Source organism: Xyrauchen texanus, chromosome 7 (assembly GCF_025860055.1).
Source record: "Xyrauchen texanus isolate HMW12.3.18 chromosome 7, RBS_HiC_50CHRs, whole genome shotgun sequence".
Classification (NCBI taxonomy): Eukaryota; Metazoa; Chordata; class Actinopteri; order Cypriniformes; family Catostomidae; genus Xyrauchen; species Xyrauchen texanus.
Window position 1 is genome coordinate 46,435,822 of NC_068282.1, and position 21,168 is coordinate 46,456,989.

A 21,168-nucleotide genomic window follows, 5' to 3' on the forward strand; every position below is an offset into this window, starting at 1 on the left:
TAAGTATTTGCCTGGCCATGGATCCAAAATTTCAATGTAATGATCTCCGAACCACTTCATTATCACTCTTGCCTTGTGACATGGTGCTCCATCATGCTGGAAAATGAACGCATCATCACCAAATTGTTCCTGGATCGTTGGGAGAAGTTGCTCTTGCAGGACATTTTGATACCATTCTTTATACATGGCAGTGTTTTTGGGCAGAATTGTGAGAGAGCCCACTCCCTTGGATGAAAAGCAACCCCACACATGGATGGTCTCAGGATGCTTCACTGTTGGCATGACACAGGACTGGAAGGGGGCTTCATCAGAGAAAATATCTTTGCACCAGTCTTCTGCTGTCCAATCCTTGTACTTCCTGCAGAATTACAGTCTGTCCTTGATGTTTTTCTTGGAGAGAAGTGGCGTTTTTGCTGCCCTTCTTAACACCAGGCCATTGTCCAAAAGTATTCGCCTCACTATGCGTGCACTGGTGGTGACACAATTCCGCAGATGACTTCTCAGGAGGAGATGGTCCTGGCACTTGCTGGACAAACTGGGACGTCCTGAAGCCTTCTTCACTGCAGTTGAACCTCTCTCCTTGAAGTTCTTGATGATCTGGTAAATGGTTCTTTCAGGTGCAATATTCTTTGCAGCAATTTCCGTGCATGTGAGGCCATTTTGATGCAAAGCGATGATGGCTGCACGTCTTTCTTTAGAGGTAACCATTGCTAAGAAGAACACAATGATTGGAAGAACTTCTTCCCTCCTTTTATAGCAATCAGTCTGCTCTTATAATCCAAATCAGAATGATAGAGTGATTTCACCTGACTAGTACTCGTTCACACTTTCCCAGGTGCTGCTGATATGATTAGTGAAATTATGTTAGCTGGTCATTTTGTGCCAGGGCCAAAAAACAGTTAAATGTGGGGTTTTGTGATAAAGTAAATTTTTTTGGCCAATGAAGCTTTTTGCAATTATTTAAAATGCATCTGATCACTCTTCACAATAATCTAGAAACAATGTGAATAAACACCTCAACAACTGAAGCAGAAAACTTTGCGAAACACAACATTTATGTCACTGCCAATACTTTTGGCCACGGCTGTATACGCTACGGATGTGAGGATCTAATTTCACTGACATTTAATCAAAAATGTTGAAGTAGTCAACTAGTCTAAAAAGAAAGAAATTCTCAGAAAACAGTCAAAAAACATTTTATGCGACCCATTTAAAAAATTTCCAAAAGCCAAATCCGATGCTAAATTCTGCTGAAAAAGGGGCTTTTATTGGCGATGTGCTTCATTTGCATTATCATCATTGTACGCTACATTAAATACAGAACATGACATGCATTTAATGAATAAACGTTAGCGAATACAGGCATAATTATTAAAAACAGTTGAATGAACAGTACAGGACCAATAGAGTAACTCTAATAGCCTGCTCTTAAAGGAATTCACCAAATAAAAGTTACTTAACATATGAAAACAGTCATTGTTGAAAATATTTGTCAGGGCAGCAAAATCTGAGAGAGAACGTATTTGCTGAAAATTTGCACGTATTTCACATTGTGTATTATACTATGATCTAATATTACAGCTGTTTGGTTAAGAACGTTAACCAATAACAGCTACGATGTAAAAATAAATAAATAGCTAGGATAGAAAAAATAGGACTCTGAGAAATGTACAATAAACCTAATGTATTGTTCTAAACATGACATGCACACAGAAAAATAGATAGGTGATAGAGAGAGAGAGAGAGAGAGAGAGAGAGAGAGAGAGAGAGAGAGAGAGAGAGAGAGCAGCACGCACAGCCTGAGGTGAAATTAAAAGTTGTATCCATCTGCCCCAGATTTTCTTTTTATAATAATATTTGTAATAATTATATTTAAAATGAGTAACATTAACATGCCTGTAATTAAAGCGCAGCCTTTGTAATAATGTAAAACCAAATGAAAATGTGTAAAATAGATTTGTGCTGATAAACGATACTTCCAAAAACCAACTATAGGCACCGATTAACTGGTATAACCGACATATCGGTCTACTTCTAAAAACAACTGCGTACATATAGTTATATCTCCAAACACTCACTTGTCCACCCATGGTCCTCTTTCACAGAAGAGTCCTCTGCGCGCTGCTCTCCACTGCCTGAGGAAGGCGCTGTTCTGAGTATGGATTTGTTTCAGCATGCTGTTGTACCTCAAGTTTTCCTGTCGCCCACGACGACTGAATGGCTCTACAAACTGCTCCTAAAGTTGTCAGAGAAAAAAAAAAAGAAAAAAATGTATATATGCATATGTGGGAGATATTAGGAACGTTGACATCTGATGCATTTACATCTCGTTTTCTCCATTACATTCCAGCTGTAATGGAAATTTGATATGCAAGCATATTCTGTTTTACCTGAAATCGTATCTTGCTCTCTCCTCTCTCTCGGTCTCTGCGCTTTAGATTGAGCATGAAGGCTTCGTAACAGTCCTTCCAGTACAGCGCCATGTTTTCATGTCCCTGACTGAACGTCTCGATCTCATACTGCTTCATATACGGGATGATCTGATGAAGACAATCATAAAGCAAAACTATTACAACAAGATATAATATGATCACGAAAAGCTAAAATAGGAAATATTTGATGTTATTTAAAGTTTGATTCGTGGGGGTCCTGGGTAGCTCAGCAAGTAAAGACGCTGACTACCACAACTGGAGTCGCAAGTTCGAATCCAGGGTGTGCTGAGTGACTCCAGTCAGCTTCCTAAGGAACCAATTGGCCCGGTTGCTATGGAGGGTAGAGTCACATTGAGTTAACCACCTCGTGGTCACTATAATTTGGTTCTCGCTCTCGGTGGGGCGCGTGGTGAGTTGTGCGTGGATGCCGCAGAGAATAGCATGAGCCTCCACACGCGCTAGGTCTCTGAGGTAATGCGTGGATTGACGGACTCAGAAGCGGAGGCAACTGAGATTCGTCCTCTGATGACTGGATTGAGGCGAGTCACTACGCCACCATGAGGACTTAGAGATCATTGGGAGTTGGGCATTCCAAATAGGGGAGAAAACACACCACCACCACCAAAAAAAAAAAAAGTTGGATTAATCTGAAACTAGGGTGAAACTGTTTTCCAAACTCTGGCCACAACAATAAACCACACAAAATTCTGTTTGAAAAGGGGATGTGGGGTTTGATTCATGTGAAATGCATATCACCGGGTAGCTCAAGACTGAATGACTACTGAAGCTAAGCAGGGCTGAGTCTGTTCAGTACCTGGATGGGAGACCCCCCCTGGGAACACTAAGGGTGCTGCTTTAAGAGGTATTAAGGAGGCCAGTAGGGGGTGCTCACCCTGTGGACTGTGTAGGTCCTAATCAGAGTTTCCGCTAGAAAAAATAGTGCCGGTCAAAGTGACCGGCAGAGGTTTCGTTTTACGGACATTTTGATGATATGCCGGTCAAATATATCGCCTCTTAATTAGTCAAGTTGAGGAAAACTGGAGGCAGTCTATGTAACTTAAAAAATGACATAATCAGGCCGTATAGAATGCAACATATTATTATTAGCTTAACTTTCAAATAGACGAAAAAAAAAACCATGAACGTCCGATTGGCGTCAATCAACGCCAATTGTTTTTTACTGTGGTTTCACACACATTCACTTTTTGAAACATTGAGGCACGGATGTACCTAATACAAATAAATAAAACATCTCCAGTTAACTAGCAGATCATTAATTTAGTCCGTTATTAAATAAGAGATCTAGCGCTAAAATCTGTTGTTTTTGAAATCAAGCTGAGCGCTCGTGTCCGCTGCTATCAGTTGCATGGACGACGCGCTGCGTGAGTTGCGCAATCTTCACTAGGACGCGCGTTTCAATCTATCGCCGTTGCGGAGACTCTCTATTAATTCCGATGAAATCACAAAATAAAATGCACACAAACGTGTCCCTGCTTGATATAGACTGTAACCATGCACTGATGAACATAGGCTATTCAGTTTTGATGATAGAGAAAAAAAACTGCACGAATGCGCGGATTAGAAGCACTGATCTATCTATAATGAGATGTTCCTGATTCACCATCGTCTGGCCTCTGAAAAAAGCTTTTAAAGCTAGTCTGCCTGGGCCTGGCCATATTTGAAACGTCTCACTCAATCGTTCGTTGTTTAGGTCTATATTGCAGCCGTTTTAGGCGTGCACTTTATTTGAAATGCAGCATGCGATGTTGTTTCATAACTTTCAAACGATAGAGCCTGTTCCTTTATAACATAGCAAGAGATCGGTGTATTTTTGCTTTATACATTTTAGGCTTATTCTCAAATTCAGATTGTGTTAGTGGGACGGGATTATTAGGCAATTTAATCGGACAATTTGACCGGAGAGATTTAATTTTGTCGGACATTTAATTTTTTTACCGGCCAATGTCCGGTAATTACCGGACAACGGAAACCCTGGTCCTAATGCCCCAGTATAGTGACGGGGAGTCTACACTGTGAAAGTATACAGATGAGACGCTAAACTGTGGTCCTGACTCTCTGTGGTCATTAAAAATCGCAGAACACTTCTCGAAAATGAGTAGGGGCGTAACCCCCGTGTCCTGGCCAGATTCACCCCATTGGCCCTTATCAATCACCCTGCTTCCTAATAATCCCCATCATTTAATTGGCTATATTGCTGAACTCTCTCCTCTCCACCAATAGCTGATGTGTGGTGAGCGTACTGGCGTACTATGTCTGCCGTTGCATCTTCCAGGTGGTTGAGGAGAGTCCCTGTTCACTGTGTAAAGTGTTTTGTGTGTAGTGTCAGAAAAGCACTATATAATTGTAACGTTCATTCATTCATTCATATAGCCAATGCAAATTTTACTCAAGACGATAACCTATATGATGGACAGAATTATGCACAAAATAAATAAAAACACAATATACATTCAATTAAATACATAAAACTATTAAATATATCGGTTCTCTGACACTTCAACTGAATAAAAAAAATGGTATTTGTTATATATATCAATATAAACAAAAGTATAAATAATAAAATACAGATTTTTTTTTTTTTTTTTTAATAATAAATTACACAATTTTATGTATAATAAAGTAACAGCAATCCATTATGTTGCATGGTATTCGATAAAAAGGCACCAATATAAATTTTACAAAATATTATAGCAGATATTTTTACTATCGATAACCGATAAGATGGATGGTATTACGCAATAAATAAATAAAAACACAATATAAATTAAATTAAATATACGAAACAATTATTAAACATATTGGTTCTCGAACACTTCAACATAAAAAGTAAAACAAAACGATATTGGTTGTAAAAGCCAATACAAAATACAGTATTGGTTGTAAAAATCAAAATTACTGACTAAATTGGGCAATAAAAAAAATAAAATAAATGGACAATCTTTAGAATTGGGTCAATTAAATTTGTCAAACCTACCAGTCGTGAAATCAACATTAAAAGCAGGAAATATCGAATACTCTTTAGTCTCATCCATGACTTAAAGGTTCTTACGTATTTGTCGAGGTAGACCCTCCACTCTGGCGAGCTGCAGTACAGCTGGAAGTCTTCAAAGAAGGAGGGGCTTCCGTTGGTGTCTGGAAGTGAAGGGAGGTGCAGCTCCATGTACAAGAGTTTATTAACTTTAGACAGGAGGGTCCGGAGTAGAGGCACTAAAAACGAGTATGTCTCCTCCATCCGCTCCTCGCTCACAGATCGCCTGAGGATTCCCTCCACACGACCAAGAAGATAACACGCCTCATCTTGAGAATCCACTGTCTTCATCTGCAAGATGCCATTCAGCTTGGCCGTCGCCAAGGCACACACCTGTCAGAAATGAGGCAATTGAAGAAATAAACACTTAAAGGGATAGTTCACCCAAAAACGAAAATTCTCTCATCAATGCTTGCATGTAGAATCACCGAAAACAAAAAGACTCTTAGGTGAGAAGAGTGCTTTGGAGGGATATTTGAAAGTGGAGATATAGAATAAAAAGGACTTAAATACTGATCTGTTTCTCACCCACACCCATCATAATGCTTCTGAGGACATTGATTTAACTACTGGTGTCTGGATATGTGGATTACTGTTACTCTGCCTTTATGTGCTTCTTGAGCTTCAAAGTTTTGGACCCTGTTGACTTGCACTGAATGGACAAACAGAGCCGAGATATTCTTCTAAAAATCTTTGTTTGTATTCCGCAGAGAAAAGTAAGTCATTCACATGTGGGAGCACCCAAACCGATCTTAATACAGATTCACACATGAACTAGAAAAGCATTGACACCACTTTTTGAAGATCAAACTTTTTGGCACTCGCCGGTACCAGTATTTTTAGTAACACTGCAAATTTCTAGTTCATACAGCAAAGGCTGATGTTTTAAGTATAGTGTGTTTAATATTCTCAATGTTAACTCAACAGTTAAAAGTAGCAAATACAGAACTGTAAAAACCCATTATATGTGCGTGTGTATATACAGTTGTGGCCAAAAATATTGGCACCCTTGGTAAATATGAGCAAAGAAGGCTGTGAAAAATATGTCTTTATTGTTTATCCATTTGATCTTTCATTCAAAATATTCACAAAACTCTAACCTCCAGATCCTTCAAATTTCCAGGTCTACACTGGTAGACTCTCCTCTTTAGTTCACCCCACAGTTTTTCTATGGGGTTCAGGTTAGGGGATTTTATAGGCAGTGAACCATTTTTGTGTTGATTTTGATGTTCGTTTTGGATCATTGTCCTGCTAGAAGTTCCAACCAGGGCCCATTTTTGTAAGCTTTCTGGCAGAGGCAGTCAGATTTTCATTTTTTATCTATTGGTATTTGATAGAGTCCATGATGCGATGTATCCGAACAAAATGTCCTGGACCTCTGGCATAAAAACAAACGACATTAAATATCCACCACCATATTTAACAGTGGGCATGGGATACTTTTCTATATGGCTACTTCTCGGTGTGCGTCAAATCCATCTCTTGAAGGTCCAGTAGTGTCAGGCAAACTGAAGATGTTTGAGTTCGTTATTGGATGAGAGCAGATGCTTTCATTCTTGAAACCCTCCCAAAAAACTTGTTGTGATGTAGGTGACGTCTGATTGTAGTTTTGGAGACTTTCTGTCCCCAAGACACAACTAATATCTGCAATTCTCCAGCTGTGATCCTAGGAGAATTTTAGGCCACTCAAACCACCATCCTCACTGTGCGTGGAGAAAACACATCCTCTTTCAGGTCGATTCTTAACATCTTCATCTGATTAGAACATATTAATTGTTGCCCTGATGATGAAAAATGGGCATTTTCAACGCTTTGGCTATTTTCTAATAGCCACTTCCCATTTTATGAAGCTCAACAACCTTTTGCCGCACATCAGAACTAAATTCTTTAGTCTAACCCATTGTGATAGATGATTAAGGGAATTTGGCTTGTGTATTACCTTATATTTATACCCCTGGCTGAACAATTTCATGTTCCTTGTCACCCAGGTGTAATGAAAATATAAAATATGAATGGGAAAATACTTAAGATATATTTTACTCATAACACTTTCTAGGGGTGCCAATAATTGTGGTAAACATGTTTTGGAGAAAAATATTAATTAAATTAATTAAAAAATATTTCTGCATTTGTTTTGAGAGACCCGCTTAGACCCGCCCCAACAACATTACTCAACCAATGGTGTGAGCTGGGGGTGGGACTATCTGATCGTTTGAACAACTGCAAGCAAGGGCGTATTCAGAAAGCTGTTTGAAAACATTGCTATTTTTCCAATTCCGTCACATACTTTGTAGAAATTACATACTTCAGCATTAAGTTTGGATAACTGGTTTGAGCTGATGTCTTTCTCACCTGTGGATCTTCTTGCGCCATGAAGCCAAGCAGCAGCCGAAGCCCCACCTGAGACAGCTGAAGCCACTGAGTCCCTGAGGCGTACCACACCATCAGCCCGTCCATCAGAGACACTGTATCCTCCAGAACCTTCTCAGTCCACAGGGCTGGATTCACCAGACCCTCGGCCTGCAGGAAGTCCTGAACTATGTGAAGAAGGCGCACAGCGTTCTCCGTATGCTGAGGTAACGTGGCGGCCGTCGCCTCTCTGTTGTCTGTCACCGCACATTCCAACATCCGCTCCATTAGACTGGAGAAAGAGGAAGAGAGAAAATGAAAGAAATAGTCCCATTGTACCATTTGTCTCTTTTTAAAGTTTTGAGTCAGCAGGTTTCATTAGCGGGCCAAATTTTTACGGAAAACAAAAGTCACTTCTAAAATTGCGATGGTTGGGATAGCAATTACTACAGCCAAGTTTTGTTCAGGTGAGATTCCTCTCACCTGAGTTTGATGTGGTCGGCAGGCAACAGCAGCTCATTGGCAGTGCCCATTTTAGTGAGGGCGGAGAACACCTGTCCCCTCTCCAGCCAGGCGGCATCATCGGAGCCCTCCACGCCCCTCCACATTACACACAACATGATGTCCAACAGCAGATGCGACAGTTCCTCCGCCGTACGCTATGTGGCAAGAGAGTATTACATAAATTAATTAAATGCAGTTGGTCGTAAACATCGACAAACAGTTGACAGTGTTTTACCACCACAAGTGACAAGAAAAAGTATGAGAACCCTTTAAAATGAACTGGTTTTCTGCTTTAATTGTTAATTAAATGTGATCTCATCTTCATCAAAGTCACAAGTATAGACAAAACTCAATGTTCTTAAGCTAACAAAACACAAACAATTATAATTTTTCAAGTCTTTACTGAACACATCCCATTAAACATACATAGTGCTGTGGACCCCTAGGCTAATGGCATCAATAAAAGCTAATTAGAGTCAGGAGTTGGCAAACCTGGCATCCAATTAATTAAACGAGATTGGAGGTGAGGGTTAGAGCTATTTTGAGTTATTAAAGCACTCAAACAATTTGAGTTTGCTATTCACAAGAAGCATCTGCTGACGTGAACCATGCCTCGCCAAAAAAATACAAAAAACTCAGAGGACCTACGATAAAAAAAAGTGTTGCTTTGCATGAAGCTGCAAAGGTATTCAATTCATCTAAAAAAAAATTATTATTATATTCATCGGTACACATTTAGACAAATTGTCTATAAATGGAGATGATTTATTACTGTTGCTACTCTCCCTAGAAGTGACTCAAAAGGCACACCGCAAAATGCTCAATGAGGTAAAAAAGAACCCTAGAGTGAAAGATAAAGACTTCACCAATCACTGGAACTGGTTAATATCTCTACTGTATGGAAAACATTAAACAGGCATGGTGTCCATGGCAGGACACCATGAAGGAAAACGCTGCTTTCCAACAAAATCATTGCTGCACACATGAAGTTTGCCAAAGACCACCTTTAAAATCCACAACGCTGCTGGGAACATGTTTTGTGGAATGATGAAACTAAGGTTGAATTGTTTGGGAAGAATACGCAGCACTAAATATGGTGTAAGAAAGGGCACAAAATACCAACATGAAAACATCATCCCAACAGTGAAGTACGGTGGAGGGAGCATCATGATTTTGGACTGCTTTGATGCTTCGGGGTCTGGACCGCTTGCCATTATAGAGGGAAAAATGTATTCCCAAGTTTATCAAGATATCCTACAGGATAATGTCAGGGTGGCTGTGCACTAGCAGAAGCTCAGTAGAAGCTTATTGATGCAGCAGGACAATGAACCTGAACATCGAAGTAAATCCACTACAGAATGGCTTCAAAAAAAGAAAATACTTTTGGAGTGGCCCAGTCAAAGCCCAGACTTTAACCCAATAGAGATGCTGTGGAATGACCTCAAGAGAGCCGTTCACACCAGACATCGTAAGAATATAGCTGTAAGGAAGAATGTTCCAAAATTCCTTCTGAACGTTGTGCAGGTCTAATCCGCAGCAACCGGAAATGCTTGGTTGAGGTTATTGCTGCCAAAGGAGGATCAACCAGTTATTAAATCCAATGGTTCACTTACTTTTTCCACAGCAGTGTGAATGTTTAATATTTAATGTTTCACTTCGGGAAACCTGCGTTCTGTTATTTATGTTGCACCACATGTAGATTTGAAAGGCTCATAATATTAACTAAGTGTAACCCTACTCCTATCTCTTTTCAAATTAATTTTTCACTCTAATTGTCTTTTCACCATTTTAGACCAACTGACACAAGACTGCACAATTTGCACAAATGTCACCACCTGAATCTCTGTTTTCCTTACAGTACCCACACTCAGAAACACATTTCAGATCTGTATCCTCACCTCACTGTTAAAAGACTCTCCCAGTGACACATTATCACTGAAGAGGAAGCTGTCATCATTCAGAGAGGAAGTTCCAGGGAAAGGTTTGGCGTTCTCCAGAGGAGATGGGGTGCTGGGCATGCTCCCAGGAGTCTGACTGCCGCTGTCTCCGTGATCGAAGATATGCACCTGGGATAGGTCCAAACTCAAGACCCCTGCTTTCCCGGCCCATGCTTTGGTTGTCTGCGCTTCCCCCTGTGTGTCGGACAGGGACATCAGGTCTGCATTATCGAGACTGTCTATGGACACACTGTCTCGCTCTACATTCTGTCTCCCCACGCAGTCACTGAGAGCTCTGCGCTCCAGAGGCGGCTCGAGATGGTTTCCAACGCTGCCGCGACTCAGTTCGAAACTCCCAAGACTGGCTGAGTCACCGGCACGGCCTGAACTGGAACCTCCGTCGCTCCCGGGGCTCCGGACAAACAGACGCATCAGAGTGTCCTGCCAACACATCTGCCTGGAGATCTGCCGTGCTGCTTCCTGCTGACACTGCAACAGCGTATACAGCTGCAGGAAGAGAGAGAAACTAGACTGAAGAGTGCAAAATGTGTCTGATACAGCTATGTTGCATGCGTGTTAGTCTCTTTTATTCTATGTAAGGCAAGGCAAGGCATAGAATATGATCTGTCCTGTGACAGACAGGTTTGTCTAAACTTTGCTCAGAGTCTTAGAAAACGTCCTGTGAAATCTGCAGAATCCACTCTAAAAACTGAGCTACTTTGAATGTAGTATTGGCATATTTACTCCATTTTGCATTTGGAGACATACACATGAATGAATAGTTGTGACCCTGATACTGATATTATTTTTCTTAGTTGTGAATGTTAAAATAAGCTTAACATATTGATGTACTGTAATGTCCTGGTGTTGAGTTTACAATTATAATTTGAATTAAGCTTCATGAAAATATTCACTCGGACTCAGACCTAGACTAGACACCGACTCGGCTGTTATGGACTTGGTCTTGAGTCCTCGGACCGGACTCAAACTTGTTTGGTTAATGACCAAGGCCCAGTTGTAAGAAATCCTTTAAGTAAAAAAAAAAAAAAACATTAGCTACAGCATAATTGCTTACTGATTTGTATTGCCTATGTGACAAGGAGGAGGGTGGGGCTGGGCCGTGACACGCACACCTGGCACCCAGTTGGGCTAATCACCCGAGGAGAGGGATAAGTGCAACAAGATGCGGCAGTTAGTGAGAGAGAGGAAAAACGTACTCGCCGGTTCCCAGACACGCCGTCGCCTGGTCCTCGATCACTCTTCCACCCTCTGGCGGACAACAGCCGCTCCTCCCCGGGCGGACCGGAGCCAGTCCTCCGACCCCTGGTGGACAGAACGCCCCTCCTCGTTTTGCCAGCCAGTAGGGAACTCCTCTGGCCCTGGCAGCGGCTCTACCGCTCCAGGCGGTCGGGAGCGAACCCTTCCCTCGCGGAAGTTGGCAGTTCTTCCGACCCCGCCACATTTGGCAGCCGGTAGGGAACTCTGACACTCCCCTGACACCGCTCCAGGTGGCTGGCAGTGAGCCCCTACTCCCCTCGCGGACCATAGCCCTGCCTCTGCGTCCAGGCAGCCGGTAGCAACTCCTCCATCCACCGGCAGAGGGCCGCAGCTGCTACTTTGGGATGGATGTTAGCGACGAGGACTCAACGACAGCACATCCCTCCTCCTTCCTGGGTTTCGGCACCAATGTAACAGGGTTAATGGTGGGAAAGGAGGAAGTGGGATCCGGAACGAAGGATCAAAGTTTCAATGTTTTAATAAACGCAAACACAATAACACAAACGCATACAGGGCAGCTGCCTGTAGCTCTCTCTCTCTAACTGCCACATCGTGTTGCATTTATCCCTCTCCTCGGCTGATTAGCCCGATTGGGGGACGGGCGTGCATTGTCATGACCCGGCCCCGCATTCCTCCATGTCACAGCCTACTTTTACATTTCATTGTTGTCTTTTTATACAGAAAAAGAGTAGCCTGTTAAATAATTTCCTTAGATTAGCATTAAATAAAATTTGTATTAAATTATTTTGGCAATCCTTTCTTTTCTTTTAATTATTTAATTCAATATTTAGTTATTTAAATCATGTGTTCAACAGTAAAAACAATGTACGTGTTTTGAGGGAATAAATTATGATTGTATATTTTTGGGTGAATAATCTCTTAAAAAATGTTTTTGCACTGGCAGAATTTGTATAAATATTTTCAACAACAATATGTTTGTGTGTATGAAAGGAAGGACGTGCACTCACCCTCTTACACATGGTCAGGCGTACACTGGGACTGGCTTTATGTGCCAGCTGAACTACAGCCATCAGATCTTTATAGTTCACAACAGTATCTACAGGTCAAAGAGTAAAAAAATGTAAATGGAAGGCATCTGTTTCTTTTAAACCAAACAAATCAAAACCAGAAAAAAATCAGTAAAATACAAACCACAAAACAAAACTAAAACATGGAACAAATGGACCAAAGATAATGACCAGATATCAGATCGACTGTACAATCAGATCTCATAGGCCTTTTTGCTGTTTACACACATAAAACTAGATCTGATGTGTGCCAGACATCAGTGGAATGATTGAAGCTGCAGCACATCATACTGACCTGTGGACAGCACTTGCTGTAGAAGGCACTTGATGAGGGTGGAGGTGAGGTGCAGGTCTGAGAACAGCAGACCGAGTCCAGAGTAACCCACATCTCTCAGACGCAACCTCTGCTTACTCTTCTCATACACACGATCACATTTCAGCATTTGCTCAAACAACTGCAGAAAAACACATAGATAGAGTTCACATTCCTACTAATGCACATCTTCAAAATGAGCAGAGTATCAATGGCAAGCACCTTGAAGACGAGCTCTCGGAGGCGGTCGGTGTATTTGTTGTTGAGCAGCAGAGCGTAGCAGGAGTCGGCCACTCCCGGTTCAAACAGCAGCAGGAAGAGTTGATCCCGGGCCACGCTCGTCTGCAGTAGAGTCAACAGCAGCTCCATTATCCCGCACAGCTACAATACAACATGAAGAACACAGACAAGTTTTATTTGCCACAGAGTAATCACACAAATCTGTAGAGATGGTATCGCCAACAACCTCACAATCATTCAATACGTCGCAATGCATCGAGATCTCAACTGTGCCCAATGCACAAGACCGCCAACCTTTTTGATGAGTTCCAGACACTCGCAACGCAACAGTGAGAAGGAATGGCAGATAAACCAAATATAATTTTAACGGTCCATATATTATAGTATGGATCAGCAATGAACATGATGCTGCTAATAAGTGATAAGAGCAAGAGAAACTAGGAGAAACAGTGATCGTGTATTCACATTTTGAATGAATTGGCAGTGCAGTAAATCCACTTTGTGGTTAAAGTAAATTGAGGTCTGACAATAACTGAGATGGACAAAGGCAGAGGGCATTTGCTCAACTGATTAGACAGGGCAGATCAATAACAATAAAAGAGAGTGCTTCTGTCATGAACACACACACACATACATACACAAACTCGGATGAAAAAAGTCTGACATTTCTGTACTGTCTAGAGCAATCAGCCTTTTCATAGGCAAAATCATACCTACACGATAGGAAAAATTTGGCCTAATACAGAAAAAAAAAAAAAAAAAACGGAAAATCTTGGCCAGATTTTTAACAGTTTAATTACATTAAAAGTAAACGGCGGCAGATACAAAATGGTGGTTTGGAGCTATATCCTTCTCCTTATATTCAGATTTTACATCTCTAATTTTGAAAATTCGATCCAATATTTTCAAATTTGTTCAAGCCTAATAACGTTATGGTAACAATGTTTGTTTTCGAAGTGTAGTCACTTAGAAAAAAATATTAATGTATTTATTAATTATTATTATTAATAAATAATTATTCATAATTATCCCATACAAAGTCTAATTTAAAATAATAATTTTCAGTTTTCTGGCCAGTGTCTAAAATTTTTGTTTTCTGCCAATAATTTTGATTTCAGTGCATTACTAAATGAAAGGTTAAAATACTCTCCAAAATTCAGTCCTGACATGAAAATCACCTTCAGTTCCCAGACAGCTCTCTGCTCTCAGTGGTGAGTTTAACAACACTTGGCGGAGCTTTTAACAACACTCGGTGATGACGTTTACAACACTCGGTGATGACTTTAACAACACTCGGTGATGACGTTTACAACACTCGGTGATGACTTTAACAACACTCGGTGATGACGTTTACAACACTCGGTGATGACTTTAACAACACTCGGTGATGACGTTTACAACACTCGGTGATGACTTTAACAATTTTTTCAACAATTGGCAGAGAGTTGTTCAACACTCTGCGGTGAGATTAACAACACTTGGCAAGAGTTTAACAACACACAGGGGAAAAATTTAACAACACTTAGCGGTGAGTTTAACAACACTTTTTTTTTCAAAATGTTAATTAACCATTATGTTTTAGTTTTGAAAGTAGAGTTAATCAAAACCTGTTTGTTATCGGAGGATGAAAAATTATGTTTATTCTCCAGCAAGTCCTTTTTGAAGGAATTTATTACTAAAAAACTGAATCCTCCAGACTATTTTAATGTAAACTAACACACATTATTAACGGTGTTTGTTTTTTATGCTGACTGATGTTCAAGTTACTTTCATTAATAGTGCTAAGGTTTAATAATTATGCCGAAAAATACAACCCCGGATAGCCTGGCCACCCAAAATAAAGTAGTTAAATTCCCCTGTCATGTGCCATTCAGGCATCTTTGACATACTGCTTTTAACATTCTATGATTTGGAATAAACCAATCCTAATCTTGCATACTATATATAGTGCAGATAGTATGCAAAATGGGATTCAGCCATAAATCATGTCTCACCTGTTCTTCGTCTCCAATGGCAGCGATGTATCCCATAATACTCTGTATCTCTTCATGGGTGGTGCCCTTGCTGATGTAATACTTGAGAAGGCCACTTAGAGATGCTCGGATTGTCTTAACATCATCTTCACTCAAATCCCTCTCTTTACTTCCAGAACTAGAACAGGCAGAGAAAGAGAGAATGGAGGGTTGAATTGATGGAGGGAGAAAGGATGAGAACGATCACGAGGTGATCCCAACAGCAACACTGACTGCATAAGTGTGTCTGAGGATTGTGGAAGATGTAGTCTTACCCGTAGTACAGGCGAATGGTATCCAGCAGGAACTGAACACCGTATTTCTTGCGGAACTGCTTCCTGCTGTCTTTGATGACTGTGGACATGTACTGGATGTGACCTTAAAACAAACACATGCTCATCACAAGTGCTCACAAATCATGCGTTTCAAACTACATTTTGTGTAACAAAGAGAACAAGCAAGAACTAAATTTTAAGTTAACTTGAACTACACAAGCAATCACATCAGCATGCAATTCTGACCAGGGTCCCATTCTTTGAATGTGGTTTACTTGGTAAGAAATAATTAGGATAACTTGCAGCAGAGTACAACGGCAAGGACACTCGGCGCAGAGTACAACGGCAAGGACACTCGGCGCGAGTACAGCGGCAAGGACACTCGGCGGCGAGTACAGCGGCAACGACACTCGGCGGCCGAGTACAGCGGCAACGACACTCGGCGGCCGAGTACAGCGGCAACGACACTCGGCGGCCGAGTACAGCGGCAACGACACTCGGCGGCGAGTACAGCGGCAACGACACTCGGCGGCGAGTACAGCGGCAACGACACTCGGCGGCGAGTACAACGGCAACGACACTCGGCGGCGAGTACAGCGGCAACGACACTCGGCGGCGAGTACAGCGGCAACGACACTCGGCGGCCGAGTACAGCGGCAACGACACTCGGCGGCGAGTACAGCGGCAACGACACTCGGCGGCGAGTACAGCGGCAACGACACTCGGCGGCGAGTACAGCGGCAACGACACTCGGCGGCGAGTACAGCGGCAACGACACGCAGCGCCGAGTTTAACGACACATTTTCCACGCTGTTTTTTTTACTAAACGACATTTCAATTTCATTTGTACACACCAAGACAATTATACATGGTAATAAACAGCAATATTTACTCATAATATTGTCAACATTAACAGAGAAATGCCAAAAATGACATGCAACATGTTTCAGTGATGAAGCAAATTTATTGTTGATTTAGAGCTTTTATTAATTGACAATTGAGGATTAAATCAAAGACTTAGTAAAATTCTAATTAAAATAAAATTATTATTAATTATAAGATTTGCGATCTCACATTCACGAATAGTAACACAAGCGCATAATTGACCTACTGATAAGCCTTTAGGACACTAATTTTACAAATATAAATGGCATTAAAATAATTACAACATTTACAGTATTGCTTGATTTTATATTGTCAAACTAATTTAATCATATTTAAATATTCAACACAAGACAGAGCTAGACACACTTTTCCAGGTTTGTGCGAAGTCATCCTAAAACTTATCCAGCTAACCAAGTAAGCCAACAGCCATGAATGACACCGAGCTGATTAAAACACACACACACACACACACACACACACACACACACACACACACACACACACACACACACACACACACACACACACACACACACACAAACAAAGAGACACTGACCAATGCGCAGGGGGAAGTCTCCTTGGTTCCAGATGCCGAAGTTGAAAAGCAGGTGAGTGTGCAGCTGCTGCAGGAGCTGTGAGTTCTTCTCATACGTCACCTGCTCAATCAACAACTGGACAGCCACTAACACGCTTACGTCCACCAGAAATGCGGGCAACTAGAGATACAGAAAAGAGACTGTGAGACAAGTAGTGGAAAAAATAAAATAACAAAATAAATTGTAAAGAAAAATCTAAAGTGTGTGTGTACTGTATACCTTCTGAAGGAGAGCTCCTAATGTGGCCACACCATGAGAGTGCAGAAGGGTATCCTGGTTTATCAGATGCCTCTGCAGGAAATGTTTGATAACCAGCAAGAATGTCGCCACGAGATTCTTCTCCAGTCTGGCTTCTAAAATAATACATTCACATAACATTAATGGGGATTATAAAGATCCACATGTTTATAAATACAGAATTAAATCTAGAGACTCTTACATCCACTCTGCCCATCAAGGGATCATATTGAGCATTTACATACCTGACGATCTGTTTGATGGGAGTATGACCCAGTCTCCATCAGCGGACGTGGCAGGGTCAGGGGTGATGTACTCTGACCCAGAGTGGTCGATGTGATGTAACTCGGGCGTTAACAACGTCAACTGTTCTAAGATTGGAAGCAACACAGGAAGTCCTCCTACACAGTTTATCATATCCTAAAGAGAAACGTATTAAAGGTATTTGAAAAATTACAAATTTAAAGCTAATCAATTCATACGAAAGGGAAACAGAAAGAAAACATGCCATACATACTTTAATATCCCAGTTGACCACTTTATTTCCTGTCAGGCGACCATGCAGCAGATTGGGGGACAAGTCCAGACAGATTGGGTTCCTACATGCCTGTGTATGCAGGGAGACAACTATTAGTATTGCAAACGTTTATAAAAACTATTACAAATGTGTATAATTGAGATTAGGGCAGGGTGATATATGCATGTTTATTGAATCTTCACAATACATTCACAATGACTTTGCTGATATATAAAATTAAGCAATATGAACGTGAATGTTGAATAGCTCTATTGCACAAAGATCATGCCATTAGACTAATATCGCAATTCTACCTTGTCTCACGTCTTGCGAGCATGAGAGTGTTAAGTCAGAGATGTTCTAATAGCATCTATGATTTAAACTTGAGTAGAAAAAAGGCATTTGAGGTGATGTGTTTGATTCATTTCCATTAATCAGTTCAAACTGTTACTTTCCATTCATTGATTGAGCGATTTGTTTCCGGTTTGATTTTAAAACCCAGTTTCCACGTTATTTATATATATAAAAAAATGTGTTAAAACTTCATGTAGCTAAAAATTGTTGTTTATCTCTATATATTGCTAAATTGGTACATGTTAATAAAAATGGTTTGAATTCTTATTTGTATTTATTTAGTGAAAAAAAAACTTGAATATCTCTAACAAAACTTTTTCTAGTTTTAGTCGCATTTTTCTGCTCCTTCCTAGTGTTGAGACTTGTGAGTATAAGGTGTATTTTATTATATTTTAATTGTTAAGATTAATTTCCATGAATCAGATCAAACTGTTCATTTCAAAGAATCAATTCCAAACTCTAATTCAATGATTCGCTTACTTCATACCTCAAAAAACGTTTTCACAAAAGTCCACAAATTGACTTTTTAAATAGATATTAAAATGTTTATATAATTAAGAAATATGGATTGCTGTTTATTACTGTGTATTGTTATATTGGTGCATATAAATGACAATTATTAAATATCATTAATCCAAGTGAAAAACATGCCTTGATCATTTTCAACCCTGTATTTTTATGTTTTTAGATGTATTTTTAAATAGAATACATTTTATTTATAAATGCATACGGTTTTATTTTTTAAATCGCAATAATTACATGTAATAAATAATTATTTACATTTTAATTGAATGATTACATTTTATTTCATGTAACTAAATTAACGTGATTAAATCATATTCAATTAAATCATATTTTTGATATTAATTGTATTTTAGATTTTACATTACAGAATTTGAATTAAATGAATTACATTTCATTTAAACTGAATAAATAAAATGTAATTTACTTATATAAAAAATAAATAATATTTTTAGATTTTTACTGTGTTTTAGTTTTCACATTACACATTTGTGATCTACTTGGCTAAAATCGCTGTTTGGTTGAAATGATGGCTCCTCTAAACGAAAAAACTGAAAGGGGTGAAGTCATGATGAATAACATTTTCTGCGATTGTTTTGACATATAAGAGGTCATTCTGCTATAAAAACATACTGTACATTTCAGAACTCAAACTTAATCCCAATGCAATAAAAGCTTTTATAGAAACCAAGCTGCCAAATGCCTCATTCTCTACTTCCGCGATTACCCTACGTCACTTGGGATACACTAATTCGTGACCATCTAAACAGCTTCTACTACTACTACTAATAATAACAACAATTCCTTACATTTACATAGCACTTTTCTAAGCACTCAAATTACTTTACATAGTAGAGGGGGAATCTCCTCTACCACCAACAGTGTGTAGCATCCACCTGGACGACGTGACGGCAGCCACAGTGCGCCAGTACTCTCACCACCATAGCTGGTTATTGATGGAGAGGAGAGTAAAAAATACTGTGGTCTCACTATTCCTGAACACCAAAGGGGACCCATCTGGACTATTCTAAATATTTTTTGTTTTTAAACATGCACAGACAGATATCTTTGACCACTTGATAAATGTTTCGGGCCGCTTTTAAAAGACACGTGTCAAGTTACAACTCTAAAGAGGAGAAGCTATTCTCTCTCCTTCAGCTGCTGCATTTTGCTGTTTTGAGCACAAATGCGTCACGAACGTATTTCAATGTGGATTGCATGTTGTTTCGTCATAATGTCATAAAACGACTGCAGCTGTAATTGGAGAATGGGGCAGTTAAAAACACTTGGACCCCATGAAAAACAGTAAGTAAACAGTTTCATTCATGAATATTTCATATGTCATGATTGTTTGATAGTTTATGGTGCTGACATCCTGTTTACACGGGGCGCGTCTGTTGATGCGACGCAACGGCTTGAGGCTGTCTACACTAGGCGATCGACATGACATTTATAAACGTTGTTGGCAGAAGTAGCGCCAGCGCAAAATGGAATGGGACTGTTTACTGTCGGCGCAACGCTCTGTGCCGCAACGGACAGAATCAGAACAGTGGGCATTTAAGTTTTAGGTGCTTATGCCAAAAAAAACGAGTGTTTCAGACAGAGGGTCAGAGACAGGGTGGAAAACGATCATATATTGCTAAATTATGAATGTTTTAATGGAAAAAACTTTTCTAACATTATCAGTGGATCACAGGGAAGATAATAAAACTATAAAATAAAATAAAAAACAGCACTTCATGAACCTTTTCAATCAAATTATGTGCAAATCCATAAATATCTATTGAATATTGTCAATCCCCTGAAAAATGTCAATATATATATTTATTTTGCTATATTACCCAGCCCTAATTTACATTTCCAGATATGGACACCTCACCTTTGGTGAATAGTGTAGAAGTAGTTTGGTTGCCAAGTCTCCGAGTTCAGCCTCTTGGCTTTTAAAGGGGGAAATACAATTTGGTCCTGCGCTGCAGAAGGATTTCACATGAGTGGCTTGGAGGGCCTCATGAAAGACCATGACACTCCCTAGCTGCCCCTGCAGAGAGGTTGGGCTGCCCCACTCGCTGTCTTGTGTCCCGGCGGAAATGAGTTTGGTGACGGACTCAGGCTTAGTCCCGAGCAGCCCACCCCAACCCGGGAGGATCCCACCGAAAGACGAGCGGCCGGATGGATTACCCCCAGAGAACGGAGGATCTGGGATTTGAGAAGGGGGAGGGGTCGTGGTGCGGTGACCCGCTGATCCGATGCAGCATGACGTGAAGGCCTGAGACAGAAAAAGAGAGAGAGACAAAGACACACAACTGAAGACACAAGTATACACTATTAGAAGTATAGCACTTCCTTTATTTTTCTCAATGCAACAAGTAAAAATCCTGCCAATGCAATTGCACTGATATTAATATTCTTAATGACTTTTAAATCATTGTTTGTGCTGGTCAATAACTAGTTGCAAGATCAACTGCTGTTCAGTGTATCAATTCAGTGAATCATTAAGAGTTTACAAAAATCACTATTGTATTGTTTACCAATGAATTCAATCGATTCGTTATCAACCCACAGACGCTCCCCCCTCGTATACAAACATAAATATACCCTAACACTCAATGGCTAGAGTGTGCTAACTGTTATTTGTCTCAC

General features: G+C 40.3%; 1 protein-coding gene across 4 annotated transcripts in view; it reads right to left on the reverse strand.

Annotated features, from left to right (window-relative positions):
- Positions 1–21,168, reverse strand: part of nbeal1 (neurobeachin-like 1) — a 95,692-nt gene that overhangs the window by 23,461 nt on the left and 51,063 nt on the right. For 3 of the 4 annotated variants that reach the window (XM_052130256.1, XM_052130259.1, XM_052130258.1), the window contains 16 exons: positions 20,408–20,794; positions 17,653–17,742; positions 17,381–17,555; positions 17,118–17,251; positions 16,859–17,018; positions 15,418–15,520; positions 15,125–15,281; positions 13,113–13,271; positions 12,873–13,032; positions 12,518–12,606; positions 10,233–10,778; positions 8,314–8,489; positions 7,834–8,122; positions 5,503–5,814; positions 2,391–2,540; positions 2,079–2,236 (listed from right to left, as the gene is read on the reverse strand). In XM_052130256.1, coding sequence (XP_051986216.1) covers positions 2,079–2,236; positions 2,391–2,540; positions 5,503–5,814; positions 7,834–8,122; positions 8,314–8,489; positions 10,233–10,778; positions 12,518–12,606; positions 12,873–13,032; positions 13,113–13,271; positions 15,125–15,281; positions 15,418–15,520; positions 16,859–17,018; positions 17,118–17,251; positions 17,381–17,555; positions 17,653–17,742; positions 20,408–20,794 — 3,245 coding nt within the window. The remainder of the gene's footprint in view (positions 1–2,078; positions 2,237–2,390; positions 2,541–5,502; positions 5,815–7,833; positions 8,123–8,313; positions 8,490–10,232; positions 10,779–12,517; positions 12,607–12,872; positions 13,033–13,112; positions 13,272–15,124; positions 15,282–15,417; positions 15,521–16,858; positions 17,019–17,117; positions 17,252–17,380; positions 17,556–17,652; positions 17,743–20,407; positions 20,795–21,168) is intronic. The other variant, XM_052130257.1, reaches the window with a different exon arrangement.